The sequence below is a fragment of the Pelodiscus sinensis genome, chromosome 28 (genome assembly GCF_049634645.1).
Source record: "Pelodiscus sinensis isolate JC-2024 chromosome 28, ASM4963464v1, whole genome shotgun sequence".
In the NCBI taxonomy this organism is placed as follows: domain Eukaryota; kingdom Metazoa; phylum Chordata; order Testudines; family Trionychidae; genus Pelodiscus; species Pelodiscus sinensis.
Window position 1 is genome coordinate 15,712,487 of NC_134738.1, and position 20,954 is coordinate 15,733,440.

Here is a 20,954-nt window from a genome sequence, read left to right on the forward strand (position 1 = left end):
CAGGTTCTGAGTTTTTTGTATTTACAAAAATGCCCAGAATTGCCCACAGAAGTTTTCCTGAAGTCCAAAAAGCTACTTTGTGTCAAAAAAGGAGAGGAACATTCAAATAAAAAATCTTCAGCCAGGGATGTTGTGTTGCAAATCAGCATACGGTGTGCCATATTGTGGAAGTGTAGGACTGGGGGGCCCTGGCGAGGCCATGGAGACCAGGCCCCTGTGTGAAGGCAGACCCAAGCAAACCTAGCGTGGACCATCTCCCGCAGACGCTTGTCCAGGGCTGTCCCCCCTTCCCGAGGAGAGCGATTCCACAACCTCCCGCGGGAGCCCGTTCTATGGCTCAGCCCCCCTCGGCGTGAGAGAGTTTTTCCTACTGGCTGAGCCCCGTCTCCTTGTTGCAGATCCAGCCCGTGGCTGCGTGTCCTTTCCCGCCCCGGAGAACAGCTCCTCACCCGTGTCTGCCCACCAGCCCTCCGGGCCCCTCCCCCTCTCAGGTTTTTCTCACGGCTAAAAGGGCCCCGGTTTTTAGCCTTTCCTCATAGGCCGGGTTTTCATTTTTGTTCTCTCCTCTGGACTCTCTCCACTTTATTCACATCTGTCCTCAGGCACCGTGCCCAGCCCGGGGCCAGCATCCCACCCACGGCCCCCCAAGGGCAGAGTACGACAGAAGGGTTACCTCCCCCGACTCCCTGCTCCCCCCTTCTGCAGGGCCATCCCCCCACATTCCCTGACCCCCATTGCAGGGCACCCCCCATCTCCTGCAGGGTCCCCCATACTCCCTGTCCCCTGCTGCCCGGCCCCCCCACCCCCACTGCAGGGTCCCCTGCTGCCCGGCCCCCCGACCCTCCACTGCAGGGCCCCCCACATTCCCTGCCCCAATACTCCCTGTCCCCTGCTGCCCGGCCCCCTGACCTCCCAATGCAGGGCCCCCCACATTCCCTGCCCCCATACTCCCTGTCCCCTGCTGCCCGGCCCCCCGACCCTCCACTGCAGGGCCCCCCACATTCCCTGCCCCCATACTCCCTGTCCCCTGCTGCCCGGCCTCCCGCCCCCCCACTGCAGGGTCCCCTGCTGCCCGGCCCCCTGACCCCCCACTGCAGGGTCCCCCACATTCCTTGGCCCCCGACCCCCCACTGCAGGGTCCCCCACATTCCCTGGCCCCCCGCCCCCCCACTGCAGGGACCCCCACATTCCCTGCCCCCACTCCGCCTCTACTGTAGGGCCCCCACACTCCCTGCCCCCTGCTGCAGCAGCTGCTGGCCCGGGCGGCCGGCGCGGGGAGGAGCCCGAGCGCTCCCAGGGGAGCCGCGCCCTGCACGGACGCAGAGGGGTCGGGCCGAGGCCGCCCGGGCGCCCCAGCCAGCCGAGCGCAGCGCAGCGAGCGCAGCCCCGGTCCCGCAGCCAGCAGCCCCCGGGCCGGGCCGGGCCGGGCCGGGCAGCATGGGCGGGGCGCAGAGCCAGAGGCAGAGCGGGGCGGCTGCAGGGCAGGGGCAGGCCCCCCCCGGGCGCGAGGAGACCAGGTGAGCGGGGGCGGGAGGTGCAGCGCTCGGGGCACCCTGCGGGGTGCGGGGCCCTAGGAGCCCAGCTGTGCGCTCCTGGCCCCGGCCGGCCTGGCAGAGGGGGCTTGGCCCTCGCGTTACTCCCCCCCATCCGTGTCCCCAGGCCTGCCTGGCAGCCCCCCAGCTGCGGGGGGCTGGATTCCCAGACGTGCCAGGGCGGCCCAGAGCAAAGCAAGCGGCCCCCAGTCTGTGCTAGCTGCCCCTGCGCCTCCCCTTGGGCCTGGGAAGGTTTCTGGTGTTTCAGGGCTATGGAGCATGACCCCAGAAGCACCAGTTATGGGCCGCTCCTTGTGCTGCGGAGAGAACTGGCCGGCTGCTAATGGGAGCTGTTTTATGCAGGGGGCCGGGTTTGCCAGCGTGTGTACGAGCTAGAGAGGAGAGGGGCTTGGAGGGGGTATTAGACAGAGGCCTCTTTCCAGGCCCAGCGCTGTGAGATGTTTGTTTCATACCACTACTGCTGAAACTGCAGCCCCTGGGCCCGTCGGTGTTCTGGGGGGTCTCCTAGCTGGCGGTTCAAGTCGAAACCAGTAGTTGCCGTTTTGTTTACGTTTCCCAGCCTCAATGGGAACTTCCAGGAGGGAAGCTTTATCACGAGCGATAAATGGTATGGAGAGACCTCGTAGCTACCCGGCAGGGTATAAGGAGTGGCCCTTGTTACTGCTCTAACTGGCGAGACCACAGCGGGCTCGGAACAGTTAGGAAAGAGAGGGAGAGGGTCGTAAGGTTTCTCTCAAGGGGGGTAAGAAGTCTGGTCCGTTTTTGAAACGTGCATCCTCAAAATGCCTTTGCCCTTGAGGAATAATCCGAGTTGGCCCATCAGTCCGCTCTGGCTTGCTGGGACTTTGTTTCTCAGATGGGAACGGAAACCTGGCAAACTCAGCACCTGTCGGTATAACCCTGAATGTTTTCAGCTAGATCCGATCGCAACCCCGCAGAGATATCCCAGGCCTAACATACAGTGAGAAGCCTGAGGCCCCTGCCGGAGAGCACTGCTGCCTGTCAGCAGTGGGTAGAAAAGGTAGCAGAGAACTTGGACTAAGACGTGGTTATGTGCGTGGTAAGACCAGAAAGCAGCGTTTCCAGAAAACGCTCTTTGCAGCCAGCAGAGTTTGAAATCTGTAAATAGAAGCAAAACCACATGATGAAGTGATTCGCCAGAAGAAAGAAAGGGCCCTGCCAGTGATAAAATCCAACTTTCGGATGAACTTGAAAAGAAAAAGCCAGTTGTCTGCCGCGTTCCCCATTCCCGGAATAGCTGCATGTTAGGAAGTATGCGGCTACTCTTAATAGTCAGATTTAAAAAGAAATATACCCACAGGCTAAGTCATGAGGCACGTGGGACGTACGTGGCATTAAGTTGCGGCTTTGGTTATGCCCTGAGATAGCCAGTGCCCGTTTCATGCAGTATGTGCACTGACGTGTGCTAATGTCTTGGAGAAGGAGGGGACGCCCAAAGCCAGTGTTCCCCTGCTGTAAATATTTAACAGGCCATTGCAAACACTGGCTCTGGACCTGCGGAATCCTCGCTTTCCAAGTCTTTGCTGTGTTTCCCAGCTGTGCTGTCTTGCACGTGAATTGTTCCCGTGCAGAAGAGCCCGCCCTGGATTGGCCGCTAAATGCGACAGCCAGCGCTCGGAAGCAAATCAGCCAGCGCGATGGGTGAGAAAATCCTGAGAGGGGAGCACATGCCACAGGCATGGGAAAGCAGCTGCTTGCTTTGCAGCCCTTACGTACGTGCAAAAGGCGTGTAAGAAACAGCCCCGGGTGTGACAAAAGCCAGCCAAGCCGGGTAAAGCCTGACTCCACCGTTCATTCTAAAAACAAATCAATTAGTACAACAGCCAGTGTCCAAGGCAGAAGGTCTGGGGGATGGGAGGCAGAGGCTGCAACCAGGAGAAAAAAATAACAAGGGTCTGGCATGAGATGAAATTCATGGGGCTGTTACAGGAGAAGACCTGGTTTGGCCGGAGCAGGCAGGGGGAGGTGCAGGCCATTACGGGCAGGTGCATAAGGATGTTAACTAGTGATTCATTTACTAGTCGATGGAATTTCCACCGACTACTCAACCCGTTGATAAGCCCTTCCGCGTTCTGCCTGTGAAATGTACAAGAGCCCCAGCAGGTTTTACCTGGTGTAACCCGACTATCTCTAGGCAGCCGGAGGCTCTTCTCTGCGCACTGTGTGCTGGGTCTTCCCCGTCTTGGCAAGATGCGCTTCCTTGCCAGTCTGTGTTGTTAACCACGATGCCTGGCGCACCTGAACTCGGTGTGTTGCTTTCTAAAGGGGCCCGGCCCCGAGCTCTTTGTCATCCTGGAAACGGAGCCCGGCTGACAAAACCGACGTGGGGGCAGGTGCCCACCCTCATACGAGAACAAGCCCAGGGTGGGCGGGCAGAGAGGAGGGACCCCGTGATGGAGACCAGTCGGCACCTCTGGTGTCCAGGAGACACACTGTCACCTTAGGGAAACCGCCTGTACATTTCCACGTCGCCTGATGGTTGTAGCCGGGTTCCCCGTCACTGTGCTGCTGTTTGTCGTCCCTTGTCCATTTGTGAATGGGTGATTCCCAGCGGAGCCTGGCTTTAGATTGACTCTGTTCCCCTTGGGGGTAGGATAAGGTCAGCCAACAGCGTGAGGCCAGTATACAGATCGTATTAGGGATGTGAAGGGTTTCCCGGTTAACCTCACCCGTAACGGATGAGGCTTGCCAGTTAAGATGAACCCGTGGGGCTGGAGCAGCTCCCTGCCTGTCTTGGGAGGAGGGGAGCTTGTTGCAGACGGGGGCCCGTTGCGGATGCAGGCTGCTCCAGCCTTTAACCATGGCAGATGTCACCTCTGAGCGCAGCGTGGTATCAACGGGCTGAAGCGTTCCATTGGAACCGCCTCGAAGGCCCCGGTGCATTTCCTTCTGGGGCTCCCTGGAGCACCCCGGATTCCTGCTCTCCTGGTGGCTAGACAGGGGGCCGTTGTGTTTGGACGGGAGGGAGTTGCGTGCTGCCTCCCCCAGAGCTGGGCCTTCCTCCGTAGGCTTCTTGGCGTCAGATGGGCCTTTCCCATGCCTTGCGGCGGCGCATGCTTTCTCAGAGCACAGCAGACCTGTCCGTCAGGTTCTCCGTCCTCCCTGGCCATGGCCTAACCTTGGCAGCTCAGCGGAAAGTGGCAAACTGCCATAATACACTGGAGCAATGGGGCAATGCCGTCTGTCGAGAGCCGGGCTCCTCCCTGCCGTCTGGCAGCTTCCCCGGTGCACGGGATCCGATGACCCTTCTCTTAGCCATTAAAATGACGCAGGTTGTTACTGGTCCTAACGTTAGCCCCAGTCCCTGTGTGGCGTTTCTGCTGCTTCACTTCCGTGGCAGGGAGCCCTACAGGACGGCAGATTTCACTGTGTCTGAAACCTCCGCTGTGCCTCTCAAAACCTCCGCCAGCGTTCCCTGTAAGCCGGGCGTTTGGGCAGCTCTCGGGAGAGAGTCCAATGCTGTCTGGCTGATACGCAGAGCGCCCACCGCGAGGCTTGTGTTTCTCCTGGTGGTGCACATCCACACGTGCCTCAGTGCACATCACAACATTTATTCTGCACGTGGTTGTTAAAAATCCACATGTGGATGGAAACAGTCAGAGCCGGGGTGAGGAACCTACGGCCTGGAGGCTGGATCTGGCCCCCGAGACATGGGGCACCCCTTCCAGCATAGGGGACCTAGCGCTCTAGCCCTGCTGCCTTTTCTCACCCAGATCCTGCACCCCCACTCCACCCAGCCCCAAGCCCCCTCCCACACATTGAACCCTGCATTTTTGGCCCTACCCCAGAGCCTAGGGGGCCCCCAAGCTCTGGTGTGCGAGGGGAATGTCTGGGTGGTTTTGCTTCTCTCTTTTGTGCAGCCCCCCTGACGGATTTTTCTGTGGGTCAGTAGCACAGAGAAAAGGGTTCCCCACCTCTGGATCAGGGGGAACGTGGCCTCCAGCCAAGACGTGGCTGCTTCTCCAAACTTCTCTCTGCTCTTGATATTTTCAGCTCATTGTCTCACCAGCCAGTGGTGGATTTGTAGTTCAGTGCGTGCCCGGCCCAGTGTAACTGATAAGCGGCCGCTCGGTTCCCTGCCAAGTGACTGCCCTGAGCGTGGGTAACTTAACCCGGGTGCGGGCTGGGGCACGCCGATGCTGGCAGGGGAGCGTCTCTCGTGCGGAGCCTGTCGCAGTCCGCCAGCGCTTTCCAGACTTGGAACGTGCTTTGCGGCCAGATGCTGCCCTGGCCGTGCCGGGGGCCGTGTCCGCATCCAGCAGCCACTGAGCGCGTAGGGTCCGGGTGGCAGGTGGTGAACGGGGCTAAGGGCGGGAGACAGAATCTTGTACCTGCGTTCGTGTGCCTGGATCAGCTGATGTCTCCGGCTCGTCTCCAGGGCGGCGGCGTCCCTGGAGAATCACCACTGCCCCTTGGGGACATTCCCTCCCTGAGGTGGTTAGTTGGGAGCTGGGCGGAAAGACCGCTTCCGGGGAGGGAGGGGCTCGGAAAAATGCCTCAAACAGCTTCCCTGCAGCCAGGCCCGCAGAGGGCAGCGTGGGAGGCTCCTTCCCTGCGAGAGGCCACGGCTGGCCACGGCCCAGGTGCATGGACACCCCCTTGGGGCGGGAGGAGTCGGGGTGAGCACCCCAATGCAGCTGAATGAGCAGGCCCCCCGGCGCCCCCGCAGGATTCCTCCCGGCGTCCTCAGAGCGGCTGGCCCGGCGCGTCTTCTAGCAACCGCAAAATGTTATGCCGCTATGGCGACGGCCGACGTGGCTCGGGGGCGGGCGCGGGAAGAGGCCTGACGAGAGGCTGGCAGGACAAGGGTGGGGCGGTTTTGAAGGGCAGCGGAGGGCGGCTGTGCCCAGGACCCCGGCGGGCTGAGCGTTGGGGACGGGCGTGGTCTGGCGCGGGGGGAGCGACGGATGGAGCCGTGGCTCCTCGCTGCTCTTAGACATTTGGGGCAGGTGTCCACAGCCAGACGCCCCCATCCCGTGTGCCTGGGTGGTGGGTGAACCTGTGGCTGGGGGAGTCAAGCCCCTAGCCCCGCCCCATCAGACTGAGGCCCCGCCCTTCCATTCAGGAGCCCCATGGGAGCCACGCCTCCACCACTGCAGGGCTGGCCACCCCACCCTTCGCACACACACCGAGCACAGGGAGGGTGGACACCCCCCAGCCTCAGTCCGGGACCCTGGGGGAGCCACGGGTTAGTGTGGGCAGGCCAGCCAGGCAGTTTGGGAAGGCCTGGCCTCCCCCGATACCCGCTGCCCACGCATGGCATCTGGCAAGGCCAGGCTGAGGCACCAGGTGGAGACGCTGGCCGTGTTCGCTCTCTGGCGGTGCCAAGCCAGCCCTTTCCACACTCAATTAACCGCACTCGGAGGCGTCTCAGCGGGCAGCCGTGTCGGTCTGTAACTTGGAAAACGAGCTGCCCCGGGGCACGGTCCAGCCCAGCAAGTCCACAGGCTTGTGAGCGCTGGTGGGGAGAGCCGGAGGGGGCTAATTCTGCAGCTACTTTGAACTTTCTGACTGGGGAACGCGGTCCAGTTCCGGCAGACGTAAACGTGGTCACAGCAGGAAATCGTTCGAGGGTGGAAGCCTTTCCCCTCAAACCCACTGGCAAGTGTTACTTGGCTCTGCTCTGGGAACAACTTGTTCCTCTGGGCTCTGCATCCCAGACACGCCTATCGAGATAGTTCAGCGAGTGGCGGGAAGGGAGGCTTGTAATGTTTAACTCCTCGTCTTCCTGTGAAGAAGCCGCCCTCGCGTGCCCTCTAGTGGCTATTGCCTCCAACCGGCCCAATCAAGAAACTGAAAAGCAGCTCAAGAAATTCATCTCGGAGGGGGCGCCACGTTAACTTTAGAAACGACGAGTGGGCCTGTGGCACTTTCTCACACACACAGTCTGGAAGGTGCCACGGGACTCCTCAGTATTTTTCAAGAGGTGGAACCTCTCTAGACCGGCACTCTCTGGCCCAGCAACCTCCCTGGTGCAGCGTGATTGTAGTGAGCTGGGCGTCCGCTTAGCAGGGGTGCGGCCAAGTTTTCTGTGGTCTCTTAAAGTTTGTTTATAGTCCCCGGTCCTGGCTCTCAGTGCTCGTGGCTGGTATTTAGCTCTGCTTGAGCCTGTCTCAGAGCCCAGCAAGCAGGGGCCATGTCAGTGATGCTGTTAGACAATATCGACCTCCTGTGGTTCGGCAAATTCCCTGGTTTGATACCGAGGGTGCCGGACTAGAGAGGTTCGGCCTAGGGATGTGATAGTGGAGTCGATTAACCGATAAGCAAAAGCTCCTAGGTTAATGCTGTAGACGACACGCCTTCCCCTCTCCCCCATTTGCCAGTCAACATGGCCAGCCGCCCGGCTCAGTCCTGGCTTGAAATGGGTCTGGGACCTACCCCTGCATTTGAAGTGTATTAGGAGCTGGGCGGGCAGGCAGCCTGCCTTAGGTGCAGGAGCTCAGACCTGCCCCCCCGACAGGGGCTGCTGCCACCCCGTGCTGCTGCTTTATTAGAGGTAGCAGCACAGGGCAACAGCAGTCTGCCAGGGGAGCTGCTTTTTAAACGGGCTCCCCTTGTGGACCAGCTCCCAGCTGGCACCCTGCAGTGTGGAGTAGCAGGGGGCTCTTCAGGAGTGGGGCTTGCCCGCATTGGCTGCCGGCCCCGCCCCCAAGGACTATGGTGTGGCGATGTGTGTGGGTCCCCCGCCACCTGCACCCCCGGAATGGCACGGACAGACTCCACCAGCCAGTAGAACAGAGGGAGTTTCTTGCCTCTCCGGGATACAGCACAGATGTCATCTGGTTACAGGAACTGGGGCTAGGAGGCCTCAGTGTCCCCTCTTGAGATGGGGGGTGGCTGGGCCCTACAATCCCAGCCCCCTCCCTAGCTCCTTCTCCCCTGCTTCCCAGACCCGAAACTAAAGACCGTCCCTTCCAGCCCTGCCCCCAGCCAGGGGCAGCATTCCACCTTCCTTTGTTCCTCTCCTGGGGGGTAGCTGGTAGAACAGGTCACCTCCCTGTCCCGTCAGCTACTCGGCTGGGCCGTGGTACAGGCAGCAGCCAGTGGGGGTCACCCACAGCCCAAGCCTAGCAACCAGCAAGGTACCCGCACTACGTCACACATGGAATAATCAACTAACCGATAAAGTCTTGAGATTACTCGACTATTCAATTAACTGATATTTATCGCCCCTAGTTCAACCTGCGTAGGGAACAAACCAGACAGAGGATCTAGAAAGACGAGGGGATAATCACTATTTTGGCATAATTGGCATCCCAGAAACTTGGGGGGAGAATTCATATGCCTGGGATGGGAGGAGGCAGCTTGTTCGGGAAGGGCAGGCAGGGAAGCAGGAGGAGTTGCTGCCTTGTCTAGCAGAGATGCGCCCGTCAGGTCTGTGCCTGGTCCCAGGCTGGGGAGGGCTGCAAACACTTTGTAGGACAGGGCGAGGATTCACAATGAACTGGAGCTGGAGCAGTGGTCTGAAGTGAATAGGATGAAATTCAATAAAGGACAAATGCAAAGTGCTCCACTTAGGAAGGGCCAGGCAGTTGCACAGAACCAGGCTGCAAAAGGAGCAGTGCACGAAAGAATCCGGGCAGAGGGGATCACTAGGAAGGTGCAGTGCAGGAAAGGATGGGGGGCAGAGGGGATCACTAGGAAGGTGCAGTGCAGGAAAGGATCGGGGGGCAGAGGGGATCACTAGGAAGGTGCAGTGCAGGAAAGGATCGGGGGGCAGAGGGGATCACTAGGAAGGAGCAGTGCAGGAAAGGATGGGGGGCAGAGGGGATCACTAGGAAGGTGCAGTGCAGGAAAGGATCGGGGGGCAGAGGGGATCACTAGGAAGGTGCAGTGCAGGAAAGGATCGGGGGGCAGAGGGGATCACTAGGAAGGTGCAGTGCAGGAAAGGATGGGGGGCAGAGGGGATCACTAGGAAGGTGCAGTGCAGGAAAGGATCGGGGGGCAGAGGGGATCACTAGGAAGGAGCAGTGCAGGAAAGGATGGGGGGCAGAGGGGATCACTAGGAAGGTGCAGTGCAGGAAAGGATCGGGGGGCAGAGGGGATCACTAGGAAGGAGCAGTGCAGGAAAGGATCGGGGGCAGAGGGGATCACTAGGAAGGTGCAGTGCAGGAAAGGATGGGGGGCAGAGGGGATCACTAGGAAGGTGCAGTGCAGGAAAGGATCGGGGGGCAGAGGGGATCACTAGGAAGAAGCAGTGCAGGAAAGGATCGGGGGGCAGAGGGGATCACTAGGAAGAAGCAGTGCAGGAAAGGATCGGGGGGCAGAGGGGATCACTAGGAAGAAGCAGTGCAGGAAAGGATCGGGGGGCAGAGGGGATCACTAGGAAGGTGCAGTGCAGGAAAGGATCGGGGGGCAGAGGGGATCACTAGGAAGGTGCAGTGCAGGAAAGGATCGGGGGGGCAGAGGGGATCACTAGGAAGAAGCAGTGCAGGAAAGGATCGGGGGGCAGAGGGGATCACTAGGAAGGAGCAGTGCAGGAAAGGATCGGGGGGGCAGAGGGGATCACTAGGAAGGTGCAGTGCAGGAAAGGATCGGGGGCAGAGGGGATCACTAGGAAGGAGCAGTGCAGGAAAGGATCGGGGGGGCAGAGGGGATCACTAGGAAGGAGCAGTGCAGGAAAGGATGGGGGGCAGAGGGGATCACTAGGAAGGTGCAGTGCAGGAAAGGATCGGGGGGCAGAGGGGATCACTAGGAAGGAGCAGTGCAGGAAAGGATCGGGGGGCAGAGGGGTCACTAGGAAGGAGCAGTGCAGGAAAGGACCGGGGGGCAGAGGGGATCACTAGGAAGGAGCAGTGCAGGAAAGGATGGGGGGCAGAGGGGATCACTAGGAAGGAGCAGTGCAGGAAAGGATGGGGGGCAGAGGGGATCACTAGGAAGGAGCATTGCAGGAAAGGATCGGGGGGCAGAGGGGATCACTAGGAAGGAGCAGTGCAGGAAAGGATCGGGGCAGAGGGGATCACTAGGAAGGAGCAGTGCATGAAAGGATCGGGGCAGAGGGGATCACTAGGAAGGAGCAGTGCAGGAAAGGATGGGGGGCAGAGGGGATCACTAGGAAGGAGCAGTGCAGGAAAGGATGGGGGGCAGAGGGGATCACTAGGAAGGAGCAGTGCAGGAAAGGATCGGGGGGCAGAGGGGATCACTAGGAAGGAGCAGTGCAGGAAAGGATGGGGGGCAGAGGGGATCACTAGGAAGGAGCAGTGCATGAAAGGATCGGGGCAGAGGGGATCACTAGGAAGGAGCAGTGCAGGAAAGGATCGGGGGGCAGAGGGGATCACTAGGAAGGAGCAGTGCAGGAAAGGATGGGGTCTCACCAATGTGGAGCACCAAGTAAACACGAGTCAGCAATGTAACACAGTTGCAAAGAAGCAAACACCTGGTGTGACGTTGGGGTTCCCCCGCCTCCTGCACACCGAGATGGCACAAACAGACTCCACCAGCCAGTAGAATGGAGGTTGTTTACTGCTCCTCCAGGATACAGCATAGCACAGATGTAATCTGGTTACAGGAACTGGGGGCTAAGAGGCCTCAGTGCCCCCCTTGAGATGGGGGAATCCCAGCCCCCTCCCCAGTTCCTTCTCCCCTGCTTTCCAGCCAGGAACTCACGCACTCCCCTCCAGCCCTGCCCCCCAGCCAGGGCAGCATCCACCTTCCTTTGTTCCTCTCCATGGGGGTCAGCTGGCCAAACCAGTTGGGATACCCTCTTTGCATAGTGACTCATCGCTTGTCTGCTCGGTGGTGCTACAGACAGCCAGAGAGTTAGCAGGTTACCCCCCACTACGTCACACACGGTAAGCCCGGTGGAGAAGGAATTCTGCTCTGCTGTGCACTGATTAGGCCTCACCCGGATACGGCATCTCACGCCTTTTCTTTTTCTTGCTTGCAGAATGTTTTCCACAAGATACATTTCTGCCCCCCCCATTTTTATTCCTGTTTCCTAGTAGCCTTCTTTACTATTGCCATCGTTCCCTCGTTCCTAGGTCCGAGCTACTTCTCTAGACTAGGCAGAGTGTCAGCAAAAGAACTAGATAAAGCTTTCGCTTACATTTTCTCTCTGCCATCTGCCGGCAAGCGGCACCTGGGCGTTATCCAACATTCCTCTTCGGTGTCGCAACAGATGAAGAAATTTTGTGATGAAACCTTCTATTTATCTGTCTTATCAGGTGCTTTGCAGAGTGCCTCTCACTGGCACAGCTTTTGCCTCCTGTGAAGAATTCCAGCATTTTTTAATTGTATCCAATTATAATTGGATACAATTAAAAAAATTGTGACAATTTTCTTCCACTATTTGATCTGAGGAAGTGGGTCTGGCCCACGAAAGCTCATCACCTAATAAACCATCTTGTTAGTCTTTAAAGTGCTGCACAGTCCTGTTTTTTGTTTCAGCTACACCAGACTAACACAGCTACATTTCTATCAGCGTTTTGCAAGGGAGTGATAAAGACTGTGCTTACTTGCATGCTTTTAATAAGCAATCTTCCTATGACAAAGGCACCCATTTTAAAACGCAACAGAGCTCTGGTGTAAATACAGCAGCATGGCACAAAATCCGGCCTGTTTGTTCTGTGAAATCACTAGCACCCTGGAGAGTAAAAACACCATCACACGTCTTTTTAAACGCAACGTCCTGAATGAATTGTGCCCCTTGACTGATGTGTAAAATACCCAGTTCTGTAGAGCCCTGCAGATCTGCAGATATCTACTTAATCTACATGGTATCCGCATTGGCAGGTGTGAATGCAGATATTCACGACTCATTTTTGTGGATGCGGATACAATTTTTTTAGCTAGAACCCTGCAAATTTGCAGCTCCCCATGGGTGCAGATACCCACGGATCATTTTTGTGGTGGCAGATGTGGATGCAGATTTTGTACCCGTGCTAGGGATGTGCATGGTTAATCAGTTTACGGGTAAGCCTTACCCTTAATGGGTGAGGCATTCTGGTTCCAGTTAACCAACGGGGGCTGAAGCTGTGGACCAGGGCTGCTCTGGCCTCCCGGTGGGAGCAGGCTTGATTTTGCGTTTGCAACATTCAGCGCTGGATTTGCTCTTCCAGCAGCCCGGGAGCCTTGCCCGGAGCTTAGCCCACAGCCCAGCCTACAGCTGATGGTCATGGCCAGGATCGGGAAGGAATCAGATTGGCAGAGACCTGGGTGAGTTTCACCTTCCGCTGCAACATGGAGCACGAGGCACTTGCTGTTCAAGCCTGTGAAACAGGCGGATTCTCTGTCACCCGCGTCTTTAAATACAGCTTTGAGGGTTTCAGTGACTCAGCCAGAGGTTCAGGGCCTGTCACGGGGCGGGGAGAGAGTGTGTGTGTATAGGGGGGTTCTGTGGCCTGCAACGTGCGAGGTCAGGCTGGATGATCCCAAATGGTCCCTTCTGACCTTCCAGTCTGAGTTTTTGAGCAGCCGCGGGAGAGATGCGACCTCGTTCCCAGGGCTTCTCTTGTGCAGGGAAACGTTGGGCTGCATCTCACGGTTCTGCCACCAGGCGGTGCTGCCTGCGCGGCGCCTTGTTCCAGCTCACTCCCGGGTCAGAGGGAAGAGCTGGGCGCATCGGAGCGGGTCCAGAGGCCAGCCACAGAAGTGCAAGGTCTAGAAGCCAGGAGCCAGGCCGAAGGGCTGAGAGAGCCGAGCGTGTTTGGTGTAGAAAGGAGAACCCCGGGGGGAGGGGGTGAAAGGCTTCAAATATGTGAGCAAATTACCACGGGGATAGCGGCCGGTTGCCGGCCACGGCCACGGAGGGCAGGACAAGAGGTAATTGGCTGGATCTCAGGACAATCGTTGACGGGGCCGAGGGAGGTTGGGGAATCCCGCTCCGAGGAAGGTTTTAAGAAACGGTTGGACAGACGCTTGTGAGGGATGGTCTGGGCTCACTCGGTCCTAGCTCAGCGCCGGCCGATGGAGATGCCTACCAGCCCTGTGAGTCGATGAAAATGAAGAAACTTTTCCTGTTAGAAAAGCCTGAGCAAGGTACAAATGAGGGATGGTTGCCGAGCCTTTCGGTGCATGTGAGGCTCGTGCGCTGCCGGCTTCCTCCCCGAAAGCAGCTGGACCGGACGGTCTGTACAGATGCTGCGAAACCCGGGATGTTAAATCCCGTGTAATTACTTAACCGGATAAACGTGCGTCTGCGCCGCCTGGGGCGCTGGGTGTCCACAGCTCCCCCGCCGGTCTCAGGCGCGTTCCAGTTTGATTTCACCGCCCCCGCCGCTGCCTGCTCCTTCCTCTCCTGTGGCTGACGGGAGGCTCCTTTCTTGGCAGCACTGACTGTGCCGCCCTCACAATAGAAGGATGCTGTTCATTTCCTCCTCCGATTGGCTCACGTGTCTCTGATCCCCGTCCAACAAGTGGAGGGTTATACAAACGTGCTGAGCCAGATACTTCCCCTTTGCGGCGGACTTGGGTTCCTCCTGCCGACCGCCCGGCCATCTTGCACTGTTCAGCGTTCGCGGCGGCGTCTTTCCGCAGAGCCACTGGCCGAAAAGCCAGGTTGCCGTGTGCTGGTTTTAATGCAGCCCTGCGATCGCACGAGCGAGGCCCCTGCACAGACAGTGACTGGGGAAGCCTTGGATGGGGAGGGGAGAGGGGGAGTGTTCAGCTTCTAGCCTGCGGCACAAGAGGGCCCTTAATGCCATGTCACAGCTCTCCAGATCTGCTTCTGTAAAGATCTTCCCCCAAATCAGGTTGTGCTCTGCAGCCCATACGCTGCAGGGGAAAAGCGTGGGCTCCTAGTCCCTCTCCAGCCCTCCAGCAGGGAGGAGGGCTTGGTTATTAAAGCAACTGCTGGGAGTCAGGGTGCTTGGGTGTGCTCTTTGACTCTGCCACCGATTTCCTGTGTGACCTTGGACGAGTCACTTAACACCTCGGTGCCTCGTGGGGTGGCTGCATTCACGGTGGTGTGCAGACCACGTGTGGCTAGTGCGAGTGTAAATAGTGGTGTGGATGGCAAGACACCGCCTAGGCCAGGCCGCCTGCATCTACCCAGCAGTTTTTAGCACTGCGTGTCTTGCTCCCTCGGCTTTCGCTGCAGCTCGTAGCTGCTCGGGGGTGCCCGTACCCCGCGCAGACGTCGCTTCCGTTTCCTCACCCCTGAATAGCAGCTAGTTCCACTGTCCTGCATCGCGGGCGCTCCCGCCAGAGGCAGTGTGTCCTGCATCGCGGGCGCTCCCGCCAGAGGCAGTGTGGCCCTGCGGGCAGGGCACGAGGCTGGGAGCCAGGAGACCTGGTTCTGGTTCTGGCTCTGCGTGACTTCAACGAGCTTCCCTCTGGTCCCCAGTGAATGGAGCCGGGCTCCCAGGGAAGTGTCGGAGGCAGGGGGTTGGGCCAGTTGCTGACTGGGTGCTGTGGGGTGCAGCGGGGGGTGGGGGGGAGGTGGCCCCGTGCATGCTTGTGGCATGGCTGTCAGACCCTCGGGCTGTTCTTCCCCTGGGCGCGGCTCAGCCCCAGAAACAGCCAGTGGCCCACACTGCAAAGGCCCCTTGACACCCCTGTAAGGGGGCGTCCCTGGCACGCGTGGGCTGCAGCACCCCCTTCTCTTTGGCATGGCGGGGAGCTGCAGGGGCCGTGCTGCCCTGGGGTGGTTAAAATGCCCCTTCTCGAGAATGCTCAGCTGCGTGGATTCCAAGGCACCCAGAGAGCACCATGCCACGGAGCCTGCCCGTCAGTCGAGGGGGTCCTGTCTGTCCCTGGGTGCCCCCCAGGTCTCCGAAAAAGTGCTGGAGCAGGACATGCAGACTCGGCAGCTGAGCCAGGCCCAGAGGGGTGGGAAACCTTGTGTCCTGCAGAAGGGGCGTGGGGCTCGTGGCTGGGACAGTGGCCTCCTGAAAGCCAGGGGGCTGTTTGTCCTGTTTGTCCAGCTCTTTGCGTGGCCCCCGCTGTATCACGGAGGGTCTTTCTATGGGATGTCGGAAAGCAGCTGGTTAGGTAACTGTAGCTGGTAAAAATCGTAGCGGTTACAGGCTGGGGGTTCTGCGGTACCAAGCTTGTACCTCAGAGCCCGCGGCACAGCCGGCTCCCCGGGAGCAGGGCCGGCAGCCAGCGCGCACTGGGAGCCGGCTCCCGCTGCCAGCCCCGCCCCCAGGGAGCCGACTGCCCTGCTGCACAAGCTTGGTACTGCAGAGCCCCCAGGCGTGAGGCAGCAGCTGGCTCCTTGGGAGCTGATGTGCCCCAGGAGCTGTCTCCTGGCCCCACTTCTGGCTCTCAGCTCTGCCCTCAGGGAGCCTGCAGCGCGGGGTGGCAGCCAGCTCCCCGGGAGCCAGCGGGTAACTGATGCATTGAGACGGTTGCAGTTGCAGCCCTAGTCCAGGCGCTGCCTGAGTCCCGGCCGAGCTGCCCGGTGCGTTTCCGTCGAGTTAGGCTGCAGCGGGCGAGAGTTGAACCCCCACCCGGGAGGCCACCCCTCTGCCTTGTGCCCATTGCCGCGTGGGCGCGCTGCTCCCCGGCCGGACCGGGCATGTCTCCCCCCCGTGCCAGGCCAGGGGGACCGGGCCCCTGCGCGCACCTGGGAGGTGTTCGGAGGCAGCCCCCGCTTGTGGGCGGCAGGACCCTGCTCTGCAGGGCTGCAGTGGCCCCCAGCGGGCAGCGCCCCGGGAACGGCTCCAGCAGCACACGGGGCAGAGAGGCCGAGGATCTGATGCCTAAGGGAAGCCGGTGGGAAAGTCCAGCCCAACTGCAGCCTGAAAAAACCCAAGGGCATCTCCACGGGGTGCAGCCCCCCCCCCCCCCCCCCCGCACAGAGATAAACAGGGAGCCGGCCGGAGGGCTGGAGAAAGCCAGTGATTACTCACTCCCAGAGCCGAGACTGTTGCTAAGGCGGCTGGGGGGGGAGTTCCTTTGAATGCTCCTCTCCCCTTCTCTCCGCCCGGGCTTGGTAACTTCGCCCCCCCGCCGCCTGCCCGCCCCCCCGCACGTCGGTCCCGGCCAGCCCCCCTGCCGCAGGGGAAGCGCTGCCGGCGTGCCGAGGCTGGAGGCGCGGAGACGGGCGCCCTCCCCGCCGGCGAGAGTAGTACAGTCCGAGGGGGAGGCTGCGGGGGAATGTACAGTATGTTTCTGGCAGCCAGCTGATGCGGGGAGTCCGGGGCTGGCATGCAGCGGCGAGGGGCGAGGTGGCGGAGCCGGGGCTGCTGAGGGCTGTGCCGCGCCGGGGCCATCTGGGACGCATTGCTGCTTTTCCTGTCTCGGCGACAGGGCGGGCAGCAGCTGGGGGAGTCGCCGCAGCCCGGCAGGCAGCCTGCCCCGGAGGAAGCTGCCGAGGGCGAGGAGCCGATGCTTCGCACTTAACCACATCCGTGCCTGGGCTCGAAATAGTCCCAGGCGTCGGTCACCGCTCCCCTCCATTTTGAAAAGCCTCCCCGGGCCGCCGGAGCCGGGGAAGCTGCCCTCATGGCGTTCAGCCCCTGGCAGATCCTCTCCCCGGTCCAGTGGGCCCGGTGGACATGGTCCGCGGTGCGGGGAGGGGCAGCTGATGGCGGTGAGGACGAGCGAGAGATGGAGGAGGATGACTCACAGGCAGAGACCAAATCCCTGAGTTTCAGGCAAGTACTCGGCATCCCTGCTCTGCAGGGACCTGGCGTTTGCATGGGCCTCTCCGGGCCTGGCGGGTTTGCACGTGGAACGGCCCTCCTCGCACGGCGCAGCCTCCCGGGGCACAACCCCCCGCCGGCTCCGCATTTGTGTTGCTTGCCAGCCTCCCCCTCCAGCGCGCGCTGACTGTTCTGTGCGTGGAATCCCCAGCATTTGCATCCGCCTCGGCCAGCTCTGCCCTGCCCTCCGGCTCCCCGCGCCCCGTGGGGGGCGTTCGCCAGGTGAACCCCCGGGGCCGGCGCCCCTTCTCGAGAATGCTCAGCTGTGTGGATTCCAAGGCACCTGGGCAGCCAGGAAGCTGTGCCCGGGCTTTGGGGCAGGCTCCGGGGCACGGTGCTCTCTGGTCTCGCACTGGGGAGAACGCGCAGGTCAAGCCTTGTTTGCTGAACTTCCCAGCACCCAGGGCAGGTGCCGCAGCAGAGGAAGGAGCTGCCCAGGGCTGCCACGTCCCCTGGGTCAGTGACCCCTGCTGAGGGCCGGCGCGACAGGTACCCAAGGATCAAGGTGCTGGGTGACTGATCTCTGCCGGATGGGCACCCGGGGCGGGGAGGGGCTCCAGGGAAGTTTCCAGGAGAATTCACTGTGGCCTGGTTTCACGTTTGCCGTGTCAGGAAGGACTCGGCCGTGGCTGCCAGCTGGGTTGATTTGCGGGTCGGCCTGGGAGCCGGGGCCCAGGCTGGTGGCAGTTTGGGGCACGCCGCTGAGCTTGCCTGGAGAGTGGTAATTCTTCATTCTTTCCCTCGTTGGCAGCTCGGATTCGGAAGGCAATTTTGAGACCCCTGAAGCCGACACGCCCCTCCGGTCACCTGTCAAGGAGCCTTGCGACCCCGCGCTGGGACGGGACGCGGCCGAGGCCGGGATCCAAGGTAAAGAGAGGCCCCGCGTGTCTGGTCTCATACTCGGCTCCGGATGCTGGAAATGGGGTGGGCCGGGGAAGGGAGGCTGTTTGCTTGGGCAGTGCCTGGCCTGCATGGTTTAAATGCAGATGCTCCGGGTTATGCACCTGCTGCCAGGGGCCATTTTCAGCTTCGTGCAGGGTTGATTTATTGAAGAGCTTTCAGGGGCCCTGACATGTGACGGAGTCGGCTCGATTCCCCGGCTCCCGCCCCAGCTGTTGTGCAATAGTTGGTCCCCCCCACTAGCCGCAGGGCAGAGATAGCGAGCAGGCAGGAATGTGACAGCGCTGCCGAGATGTCTGGAGATCTGGTGTTTGGCTCAGGCCAGCGGAGGGCAGAGCCTGCAGCCAGAGGCGGCTCGGCCTGATGGAAAGGAGCAAAGGAGAGTTTCAGATTTTTTGCATTTTCCAGGTGCCCTCCCTAACGTCTTCCTGAAAACCTGCCTGGGCTAGGCACTGACGTGTCTGCCTGGCTCCCGGGGTCACTGCTCTGGCGGCTGATTGGCGGGTGCTGTAGGGCTCACAGGCCGCTTCGTCCCGCGGCCCCTCTCGCTGCCGGCTGCAGCTGAGCTGTTGCCCGGCCAAGGGGAGGTTGGCACTTGCGGTGGCACGGTGCAGAGATGACAGGGGTGCTGTTTGGACATTTGGGAGAGACTGAGTCATGGGTGAAGGGATTGGAGTGCCTCATGGGCGTTTGGCCAGAGAACAGAACCACAGCTGGGCAGCCTGACCGTCTGGGCACGCTGAGCCCGGCTCCAGGCTGCCAGGTGCAGATGGAGGAAGAATTCTTCCCAGGAAGATCGGGTGCCTGCTGCTAAAAACTGCCGCCTGAGCCGGAGGTCCGCGCCCGAGCGAGCTGTCTCCTGGTGGTGTCGCGGCCCGAGGGTGGGTGCCGTGTTCCCGGGCTGCACTGCGGGACTTGCCGCTGGGGCTGCAAATCTGGGAAGCTAACCGCTTGCCCTGCCGTGGTCATGCCCCAGCTCTCTGAGGGTGTGTCGACACTACAGAGTTAGTTGGAACTAGGAGGGTAATGTAGGCATACCGCACTTGCAAAGGAAGCCCGGGATTTGAATTTCCCGGGCTTCATTTGCATAAGCGGGGAGCCGCCATTTTTAAATCCCTGCTCGTTCGAACCCCGTGCAGCGCGGCTACACGCGGCACGAACTAGGTAGTTCGGACTAGGCTTCCTATCCGAACTACCGTTACTCCTCGTGGAATATTGTAGGGGCGAAGCAATCTGTGTTAGGAGGCTCTATCCATCGCCCTGTCCCCGAAACGATGGCTGTGAGTGCTGTGCTCACACGGCTACTGGACCGTTTAATGCGTCCATTAAACCCGCCTCAGAACAACGTGTCTCGGGTCCCCGGGAGGCTGGGAGCAGGGGGCATGGGACAGACGCCCAGGAGCTGCCCGGCGCTCCATGGAGTAATCAGGAGTCAGTGGGGTGGCGGGTACGGTAGGCGCGGGGAGGCTTTGCCTTCCCAAACCGCCAGACTGGCTACGCCCCCAGAAAGTACCATGCTCCAGGGCAGGGAGGCTGGGGCCGTGTGCTGGGCGGGGGTAAGGGGGACTTGGCTCTCATAGGGCGGGGCCTGGGTAGAAGGGGCGGGGCCTGGGTAGAAGGGGCGGGGCTGGGGGAGCCCTCCCTTTACCCACCTCCCATGAAGTCAGTCCAGTTTAACGATCACCTGCCTCGGCCCATGTAACAGGCATTGGGGCCAGCGAGGTGGGGAAATGGCTACGGGGCGCGCAGATGGGCACAGCCTGGCCCCATGCTCAGATGGGCTGGCGGGAAGAGAAGCGCGTAGATCGGCGGAGAGTTGTGATCTCGGTGTGAAACGCACGTAGGTTGCGGAACCTGTCAGGATAAAACTGCCAGGCAGGGCCGGCCGGTTGTACGACAGGCGAGCACAGGGCCGGTACCACCCTGCGTCGCCAGAGGCGGAAAGACAGGCCGGGCCCCTGTGCACCCTCTCTCCCTTCTTCCGAACGCTGCTCCTTAGGGGCCCGCCTGCCAGATCCCATTTTGCCGCCCTGCCCTCCCTGCAGGCACGGCCGCCTCCTCTCCTGCGCACACTGACCCGGGACCAGGGCAGGTCTGTGTCTGTGCTCGGGGATCCGACCTCTTGTTCACGGCGTGGTAACAGCATGATCACAGCCTGGTGTGTAAAGCGCCATTCGCCGCCGCCGGGCGCTTACGAGCAGCAGACTTAACCCAGACCCCCGTCTGTCGGTGAAACAGCAGTGAAATCCAGCCCCGGGGAGTCCGGCGTTCAGCGCGCGAGCTGTGTGCCAGCCAGCCGCCCGGGCGTGCTGAGTGCCCGAGCCCCGCGGAAGAGGAGAGGCGTCGGTGCCACACGGCGCGCACACGGAGTCGGGTGGAAAGGCCATAGATAGTAAAGGGCTGTTCCAGGCCCGTGACGTGCAGGCAGGGGACTCGGTGTTGGCTCATTAGCCTGGAATGTGTCTCCAGGTCTTTGCAGCCTGTTGCAGCTGCCGGATTTTCCTGACTCGTGCGCGTGGGCTCTGCATGGGCTAAGGAGCAGACTAGCAAGGGCTGCTGCTGTTAGTGCCTGGCCTGTTTGCCGGTGACGGGAGGTGAATCCCTGCTCTGTCCACTCCCTCCGGGCCACCTGGCACTGGCCGCTGTGGGCAGCCAGGACACGGGGCCGGATGGACCCTTGGTTGTTCCTCTGTTCATCGCTGCGGGGTCCTCTCCAGACGCTCTGCTCCAGGGAGCGTAAACCGGGAGCACGTTCGCCGGCTCCCTCTGGCCACAAGCAAACCAGCCGGCCTGGCAGGACTGTGGCCTCGTAGAGCTTTGCCCACCCCCAGCGCAGGAACCCTCCCGCCCCCATCAGCAAGGGCGCGTGAGGGTCCGTGGTTGGCAGATGGTG

General features: G+C 60.8%; 1 protein-coding gene across 5 annotated transcripts in view; it reads left to right on the plus strand.

Annotated features, from left to right (window-relative positions):
- Positions 1-1,147: 1,147 nt before the first annotated feature.
- Positions 1,148-20,954, plus strand: part of TACC1 (transforming acidic coiled-coil containing protein 1) — a 51,524-nt gene continuing 31,717 nt past the window's right edge. The window contains exons 1-2 of one of the 5 annotated variants that reach the window (XM_075910987.1): positions 1,362-1,517; positions 17,913-18,028. In XM_075910987.1, coding sequence (XP_075767102.1) covers positions 1,438-1,517; positions 17,913-18,028 — 196 coding nt within the window. In that variant the 5' untranslated portion in view covers positions 1,362-1,437. Of the gene's footprint in view, positions 1,518-16,486; positions 17,114-17,912; positions 18,029-20,954 lie in introns of those variants that run through there. The other 4 variants (XM_075910985.1, XM_075910986.1, XM_075910989.1 and 1 more) reach the window with 4 other exon arrangements.